The sequence below is a fragment of the Branchiostoma floridae genome, chromosome 14 (assembly GCF_000003815.2).
Source record: "Branchiostoma floridae strain S238N-H82 chromosome 14, Bfl_VNyyK, whole genome shotgun sequence".
NCBI classification, from domain to species: Eukaryota; Metazoa; Chordata; class Leptocardii; order Amphioxiformes; family Branchiostomatidae; genus Branchiostoma; species Branchiostoma floridae.
Genome location: NC_049992.1, coordinates 10,715,371 through 10,725,083, shown reverse-complemented (window position 1 = coordinate 10,725,083; position 9,713 = coordinate 10,715,371). Strand labels below are relative to the sequence as shown.

The 9,713-nt window shown below is 39.5% G+C and overlaps 1 protein-coding gene across 1 annotated transcript; it reads left to right on the top strand.

Moving 5' to 3' along the window:
* Window positions 1–9,713, top strand: LOC118430028 (DNA-directed RNA polymerases I, II, and III subunit RPABC3). The gene is made up of 4 exons (XM_035840730.1): window positions 1–160; window positions 768–851; window positions 1,724–1,901; window positions 8,751–9,713. The coding sequence occupies exons 1-4, from the start codon at window positions 88–90 to the stop codon at window positions 8,866–8,868; spliced, it is 453 nt and encodes a 150-aa protein (XP_035696623.1). The 5' UTR covers window positions 1–87; the 3' UTR covers window positions 8,869–9,713.

Genomic DNA, 9,713 nt, shown 5'->3' with positions numbered 1-9,713 from the left:
TTGGTGTAATTGAGGCAACAGTTTGTGAGGTGGGTAATCAGGACAGGTTAATTGACCTGTGACCGGTCAAAGGTTACGCGTGGCAACATGGCAGGCGTGCTGTTTGAAGATATCTTCGACGTCAAAGACATCGACCCTGACGGCAAGAAGTTCGACAGAGGCGAGAAATTTTCATTTATTTCTCAAATAGTGTACCGTTAATAGTTGAAACACCTTAATATCGTCATAATGCCAATGAGTACGTGTATAAACGCTTCTGTATTGTGGTAGGTGGGGAGGGGGGCATGTGTTGAAATGTCATTATTTTCGCAGGGGATTTCATTTAATGATCAGAAACTCTAGATCTGGCTAAGTACATCTCCTGAACAAAATAGGGGAAAGCCACTATATCTTTATGAATCAATATATAATTCTAGATGCTCCAGTCCTTACGTTGTACTAACTTGTATGTCAATCTAAGTTACATGCGGTCTGCCTAAACACCTCAAACAACCTCAACCGACCCTAATATGTGGTGTACATGGGGCAACAATTTTGTATGGCTCTCTGGATACATTGTTTATGCATTTATGATTAAAGAAGAAAAACATAAATGTCCACAGTGTTTTTTTTCCACAGGAGCCACCATGAACATAAAATGGTGATATGAAGAAGAAGAAAATAATAAAGTCACTGCAAACATTTCTGCATACAAAAAGCTTTTGCTCTGTTATTCATTGATAACAGGATGAATTCTAACATTTATTAATCTGTTATTTGTCCTACAGTGTCCAGACTCCACTGTGAAAGTGAGAGTTTTAAGATGGAGCTGATCCTGGACGTGAACACACAGGTGTATCCTGTGGACATAGGTGAGATGGATGCGCAAGGTTGGGTCTTCTTAACTCTTGAAGATATTTGACCAATGCTGAGTGATAATACTACAGATTAGCAGGGATTATTTAAACAAGGGAACAGGGGTGCTGCGCCCTCATGCCCTGACCATGTGCCCCCTTACCCTAGGGAGCAGATCCTCTGGCAAGCATAAAATTCTGGTTGATCATGACCAGGTATCACATGTGGCCACAGTCTTCTTCAACTGTGATGTTTCTGATAGTAATTTTGGTCCCTACTAGTAGGAAGCCATAGAATACTTCATCTTAACTTAGAATTATCAAAAACTCCACACCCTGGAAGGGAGAGCCCTATCTCCACCACTTAGTGGCTCCGCTCAATTGCAGTGCATTTTTTTCTTGAAAAAAAAACCTGGATAAGTGTTATAATGTATTACGTACCCTTGTATGGTGTATAGAAATGTGTACTTGAATAAATAGAAATGAACAGAATTCATCTTTTACTGTTGTAGGTAGCAAAATGTATATACTTCACCAAAGTAAGGCTCGACAATTTTTAACATCTCAAAGATTAACAAGATTATTCCCAGCCTGCTAATATATTACAGTATGGTTTAGAGTTAGCTTTTAGATTAGAGTAGATAGCCTGGTATCCAGCCATATTATTGGTCCTGAGTCTTTTCTGTCCTCTCTGCAAATACAGAAAGGACGAATAGACTCGGGAGCTATAATACGACTGGATACCAGGCTATAGAGTAGACATACTCTGTACTACACTGTTTGTTTATTTGTCCCCTTACATGTTACATTGTACCTGCAATTAGCCCTTGGGCAAGAATTTGCAGTAAATCATTACTACCATATTATTGTCCTACTTCTGTCCCTGCCAGGAGACAAGTTCAGACTTGTCCTAGCAAGCACACTGCGGGAAGATGGTGCTCCTGATGATGGGGAATACATCCCCAACGACGGTACGCCATCCCGTGCTGACCAGTTCGAATACGTCATGTACGGCAAGATCTACAGAATAGAGGGCGACGATACACACACAGAGACTGCCACCAGACTGTACGTATGAGTCATTTTATAAGTTAAGCCTTATTGTTATAAGCCTATGATATTATAGTTTATACAGCGGCAGAAGCGTTAATTGTGATTACCTTACACACCACCTGAAGAATATGCTGCCACTATAAAATGCAGGGTTAAAATATTGGAGTTGTGTAAGTATGTTTACAAAACAGCGCAGGTACTGGGTATATCAATGAGTAATTTATGTGTTGATTTTTGTTTACCGGTAACTTCAACTGCACTGATAATTGATACCAGTGAAAGGCTAATAACTTTAGCATTGGAATGGTTTGAGTTTGAGCCATACTTCATGGGAAGTACATTTCTAGCAGATTGGGACAGGTAAAATTTGTATAGTGCAGGTAGTTTTGAGTGTTTCCTGGGCCATTGCAAAAATATGTTGAGCCCTGGGTGGCAATGGTTTCAGTAGCATAAGACTCAACAGAAATTGTGAATAGTATAATAGGATCAAAGAATTCAGTATGTGTAGTATCATGGGTTAGAACCTTGTTCTTTAGATTAGGAAGCTACAGAAAGAAAGAGATAAAAGGTATGTCAGAAGAATCAGATTCATGATACTCTTTAGATACTCTGATAGGTTCTTTATTATAAGATTAAGTTCTGATTGACACCCTTTTGTCATGACTGATTGGTCATGTTTTGAGATATACAAACATGTAGAATACAAAGAGGACCTTTGTGTAATTTGTAAATCCTTAAAAGAATATTTAGTGAGATAAAAGGAAACTCCATGACCATGACCAATGTAGGGTAATTTTTGTTTATTTGTGAGAAAGGTGGGTACCACATTGAAGAGTTCAGTTCACTGAATGGCATTTCCTTCTCCTTAGCTTCCCTTGCAGCCTTCAAATTTTCTTCAACCCCTCTGTAAACTTTCAGTTTGAGTAGTTTTGAAGAGTAACAGGAGTATGAACATGTAGGGTAAACAAAGTGTACCACACTTTGCTTATACAGCAAGTGGGCAAATTTGCAATTATTTGAACCAATGAAGCTTGAAATTACCCAGGTCTATTTTAGTATGATGATATATAATATCAAAATGTAGTTTTCTCTCTCCTAATATTAATGTCTTACCTCAGACTTTATTTGTCTACATGACTAATAAATTAGCTAGGAGAAAAATGTATACTTCTATTCAGACTAACCATACAAATTACAATGACATTCAGCAAACCTGATACCATAACCACATGGTTATCACCTGCTGGTTGGTACGTGACAATTATGTCATAAATCTCATTACATATAATATCAGTCACAATGCATCTAAGAAGCACAAAGCATGACTTTGTACATGTACGAAGTCTTGTTTTTTTTGTCAGTACCTGTCTTCTACGAAATAAAAGTTCTATAAGCATCGTCCTTGTACATAGAGAGATAAGAGAGGCATTATTGCTGGAAGGTTTGCCATAAAAAGTACCTGTCACTCTGCCATGCTTCCTGCCTTCTGCCCTTTCTTAAGAACAGGCTTGGCTTTTTAGTTGTTGCCTGCAAAAACACCTCAGGTCATGTCACGGTAGACCTGCCACTTACATGTTTGACTTGTGTAAATATGGGAAAATCCCTCCAGCAAGATTCACACGGTTGAAGGTAAGAAAGCAAACCCTGAACTAAGGACTTGTTCACTCAATTATATGTGTTTGTTCAATGACCCCAACATATTTTAACAGGATTACATGTACATTAACCTATTGTAGCAATTGCCACGCCTAAGAATTGTACTCATTATTTATTTAGAAGGGATACATGAATATAGTTATGATATACTTTGGCCAAAGGGAGTAAAGTAATGTTTCTGATTATGTTGTGTTCATGCATGTGTATTGTACAATGCATCTGTGTGTGTGTGTGTGTGTGTTTGTGTGTGTGTGTGTGTGTGTGTGAGTGTGTGTGTGTGTGTGTTTGTGCGTGTGCACAAGTAGGGGTGGACAGGCAATTGTAATGTCATGCACATTTCAGATGCTATTGATAGTGTATTGTTAAAATAAAGGCAAAGTCTGCCATCTCAGGTTGCCTAATGCTCACACTGTTACAAAACAGATAAAGAAAGAAGGCTTCTACCAGAGTGGTTCTCCTTAAACTTATTTTTATAGATATTTCAAACTCATGTAGTTTACATTATTGAGTCATACAGAATGTTGATTATTGCAATTGTGCACTGGGTACAAACAAACAAACAAACAACTAAATCTAGTATAAATGATTAGATATAGAATGTCTATTGATTATATCATGTAAGTTTTACATGTATGTGCATTTACCTCTGAGCTGTCATTTTCCCAAGCTAGGAATGACATTTTCCTCTGAGATGTTAACAGATTTTCTCTGTAGAAATAAGTGTTGACTTTATATTAGCTCCTGTGAGAAAACTTTGTTATTACAGTTTTGAACTTTCAACAATCATATATTCCCTTCTTTACTGAACTTTAAACTGAAATTTGTAAATTTTTTTGGAAGTTTCCCATGATTGAATCTGTTTCTAAGTACTAAAATAAAGTTCAAGACACAGGGCTCGAAATTCATTTTTAGGATTAGGTGCACTGGTGCACCCAGCTTAAAAGATTGGGTGCACCAAAATATTTTTGGGTGCACCACTTAGATTTGTAGTAGAATGTCAACAAAACCTGATAACAAAACATAGTTACAAGCTATCAAATTCTTAATCAAGTAACATAACATAACAGACATTTTATTATCTTTCTACCACTTAGATGTCAAGAATATGATGTATACTAGTATACTTGATATCTTTCCATACATAAACCCAAGAAAATATTTGGGTGCACCCTGTGCACCCACTTAAAAAAATTGGGTGCACAGTTCCAATTTTGGGTGCACATGGGTGCACATGCACCCAGTATTTCGAGCCCTGAGACAGATTTGCTACTGATTTGTATATGTGGACTTGTTGAGACAGTCTCTCAAAACATCATCATGTCTGTGTCCTTGATGGAGTCATCACCATTATTTTGCCAGAAGGCAGCATTTTTTATCGTTGTCATGTACGTTGACTCGCCGCGCATGAAGGAGTCAGGCTGAAGAGGAAGTCCGACATCGAACGGATCCGCGTTGTCGGTCACTTTACATGTCCGCAGGGACTCTGCCACCTCCATGGTGAGGTTGTCACTCCCAAAGTTGATCACAGCGTTGTTTGATTCTTCATATTTGTTGGATGTGCCTGTTTTAGCCGTGAGGACATCTGGTTTGAATTCTCCATCCTCTGTGAAGTATTCCAAACCGTTTTGCTCACCGTCATTGTCAGTTGAGACTCGAGCACTTGGCTCGAACATTTTCTCGTCAAGTGTAAAGTCATCCTCGTGGCCCTCATGCGACCTTGGGAGGGCTCGCATCACGCCGTTTGTTACGGGTGTAAGTTCCTTGGGGGAAATCTTTTTCGTGATTGCGTCAACCACAGTTTGAGCCATGTCGCGCGGTTTGTCGAAGTTATCAAGAAGGAATGCATGACACTGTAGGTCTTCTTTTGAGGCATCAGAATCTCCTTTACCGTCTTTACACAGAACACAGGCAAAGACAAGTTCATGTTGCTTGTCTGTTGCAGCATACACGATTTCTTTCACGGGAAGAAACTTCCTCTTTTTACTGCCAACGTATCGCAGATCAGCAGCCTTCTTTATTGTCCCTGTTTTGCCTATTTTCTCAAAGGCCACGCCAGCATTTGATATTTCTACGCGTACCTTGTTAGGAGGTTTGCCAACGCCCAGCTTGAAGAGTAGATCAACAGCGTTGTGAATGTGTCGTGGGACAACCTCCTCGCCTCGTATGACTGGCATCTTACCAAGGTAGCACGCGATGGTAGCGTACTGCACTTCAGATACGGTCTGGCCATGAGAGCCTGACTTTGGGGGCACAGGCGCCTTCCTGCGAGCTTTTTCCGGAAAATTCTGAGAGTACCCTTGTTTGCTGCTTGTGCTAGAGCTGTCGTCTGTTCCACTGGCTGAGTCGGGGTCAATTTTTCTCATTGCCAGGGTCACAATACCACTTGAGTCTGGTGAAAAATACTCCATGCTATTTGACGATGCAACTGAGCTAACATCATCCTTATCAGTACTGCTCTGTGTGGAGGTCAGGCGTCGTTTTCTCGGAGGGGCCACTGGGAGATCTGAGGAACTTGCTGGCCATCCTAACGGTTCTCTACTGCCCTGTTCTTTTCCGTTAGGTAAGTGTTCCTGGGAGGCCTGGAGTTCTCTAGTTGGTTGTGACACACTTTGCTCAGAGCCAGCCCTACATTCTGGTTTCAACATCGGATTCTGTCTTGATTGTGAAACAACTGCGTCAATGGATGTCTTAAGAAGGTACGCCGTATCAGAGTCTTGGCATAGGTACGCCAAACATTGCCATTGGTCCCCTTGGTCGAGGTCGACCACCACCAGAAGCACGTTCTTCACAGAGTTTTCGACGTGCACCGACACAATAGTTTCTACGGGGTAAAAGCTTACCTGCGACTTATGCTTCCCCATTAACCGTCTCCATGTCCCTGACAATGACTTTCCCGTGTCTCCAACTTGCACCCCATCTTTGCACACCTGTATCTTCACTTTTCCAGTGGACTGGTTGTCAGCCGCTAACAACAGTCGCCCAAGCAAGGCCTGTATCTCTTTGGTGCTGAATTTGGTGCCAGCTTCAGCGTAAAACCTGCCAAGATGAAATATGGAAGCCTCCCTCATAATCCCAGCATCTTTTGTTGTCTTTGCCATGTCCTTAGGTCTGTAAGTGTTGCCGACTAGACAAGAAACAAGTAAATTCCTGTACAAGAACCCCTGGTCTTCTTCAGATCATTTTTCACATAGGTGATTCTGGAACCAGCACTTTGAGGGGACAACTCCCATAACGGAACCCACCCAAGTCCCTAATTCCACACCTAGACACCAGATACTGGTAGGATATACTGCTGTGTGGGGAGCTCCTGTCATGTAAAGCAATGTTGCGTGACAACTCAGTGATGCACCAAATCATGCGTGGTAACGGCTTATTATGTATGCAGACTTGCTTGTCTGACAAGTGGTTCGAGAAACACGATTGGTCCCTGTAAAGCCCCTCTGGGAGCAGCGGAAACAGTTAAGCTGACAAATGATTGGCAGCTTGTCATATACTGTAAAACATACCAATTCTCACAGAATTACTCTTAGATGTTTTCAATCACTAATATTCTACTAATGTTTTCAACAGTTTTCAGATGTGTTCAAATAAATGTTAGTGAATGGTTCTTACAGTGTATGCTATTGTTTCCATTATTCATCATGAATAGCATGATCTAGAAAGCACAAATTTACTGAGTTACAGTAGGCTGTGCTGAAAGGTGCAGTGCAGCGTGGCACTGACGAAAGAAATTGCAGATTTAAGTTGATACCTTCAACCTTGTTTGTGGCTTAAAGGTCTTTGTGAACCCGCATGGACTATTGAAATTAACTTAATTGTTAGGTTTGGTTTTTATTCTATAATACATTTAACAACATAGTGTACAACAAATAAATAGACAAACATGTGGCTGACTGAAAAACAGGGAAATGACTAAAACATGCATATTTGATGAGTATAATTCTTCTTCAATACAGAGTAGGGTAGAGTAGACATAATATAGGATAAGGTGTACAATCACTATTACCGTACACTTGAGTATAATTGGTGATTGAAAGGTGCAGATAAATGAAGTGTTGGCGTGGCATATACTGAACTGTCCAGAATACCTGTTCATATGATTGTGTTACAGTATATTTATGTTCTATAGAGAGGTGTGTCTCTATCACCATTGCCTTGACAGTGTCTAATGTGTTGGAATCCAAAATTGTCTTGGGACACCAGCCTGAATGGTTCATTATGATGTGATATGAATTATTGATCATACTGTGACGCAGTTGTCAGATGTGTTGTACACAAACTACAAAAGCTTTCAGGCAAATGTCTACAAGTACATATATACATAGGTAGCTACTTTCATGTACTTGTAGACACAAAGTGTAACATAATGATTTTAGCAAATAATCAGCAAGTGTGAAAATACAGTCTGAGTGGAATATTTTATGTCCTATTTATCTGAAATGCCTTTAATGCTTTCAAAGTACACAAACATTGCACAATGTACTTTGACTTTGATATGTACATTATGCGAGTTTGAAAAAAAGGCATATGCATTGATGATATGGACAGATAGTGTTAGAATGTTAACTGGAGAATTTCTGACAAACAACATAACCTTCAAATTTGAGCATGCCTGACTAGCACATACATGTACACTACAGGAGGTGTAATTTGATGTTGCTGCACATTCTGAATGCCACTGTGCCTAATGTAGTGATAAAACTCCCTCTGTGCTGTGCACATGAATTGATGGATCTGGCACTCTACCAAAGATATACAGAATATGAAGTCTCTTCATCTTCATTCTTTTGATGGTGCCGATGTTGCACAAACTTAGATTAGATGTTATTTTTCTGACTTCTTTTAGCACGTAAGCAATCAATTCCTTGAAATGTTTAATTTTCATGTAACCAATCAAATGATTTCATCAGGTTGGTGAAATACTCATAATGTAAGGTTCTTAAAACACAACCAAAGTCGTACTCATTTCCAACGACACCACCATCATCGAATTGAGTCACGTTTGGGACGGATTTCTCACTGCTCCTGTGCCACCTACACGTATATTACCTTTAGGTAACAACCAAAATCAGATCCAGCCATTCTAACCCTGATGATGGTGTCTGACAGACACCAAAATGTTGGAAGTGAGTACTACTTTGGTTGTGTTTTAAGAACCTTACTATATGAAGGTTTTTATGAATTTTTTACCTCTCCTGTATTCTCCAGGTCAGCCTATGTGTCGTACGGGGGCCTCCTGATGAGGCTACAGGGGGATGCTAACAACCTGCACGGCATGGAGGTGGATAAACATGTCTACCTGCTCATCAAGAAACTGGCTTTCTAGGTGCCAACAAAGCTGTCAGAATCTACATGTCAAGGCTTTCTTCAGCTTAAATTTTTTTTGTTCCACTCATTGTTTGGGAGCCAATGTTGTTGATTTTCTTGGTTTAAGGAAAATACATGAAAGTACAGTTTCAACAGTTTCATGTTACTTTTGGGACGGATGGGGTAAAATCATTTTCCATTCCAAGTAAATTTCTGTCCCAGGACAGGAGGACGGGTCCTGGAGAAAGCCCTGCTACATGAACATATATGTGAACCTTGCTATTTTACGTCGTGTATATTGAATTGTCCCATCCACGTGACTGTAGCTACATGTAGATCTCACAAAACACTCATTGTTTCATTGTTGTTGATCCTTTTTTTTGTAGAATGTTGTATGGAGGTGTGTGTTTAGTAATCTAACTTTCTTAAGTTGATGGACATAGCCCATATTGTATCAAGTTCTGCTTGCAAGTTTGAAGCAGAGCTCATTTCAAATGGGAGAGAAATTTCATTTTCTTCACTTCCCTACTTCTAAAATATGTGTTCTTTACACTACTACACATTGTGTCTAATGGAATTGGAGTTTTGTAACTTTACCTTAGTCTGATTATTGGATAGTCTACTACAACCACTACTACAATAACTGCTATTATAATTCAGTAGTCTAGAATTTTTCTGTATGGTTGGTTGACATAGTTATTGGAAGATTCATAATAAATTTTAGCTTTCATGTTCATATTTGAGGCATTTAACAGCATTTTCCATATTAAGTTTTGACAGATTCATAAGAAATGAATCAGGACGACCATTTTTGGAGAAAGAATGACTGCTCATAAAATAAAAAGGTCACAAAAAGTGACACTA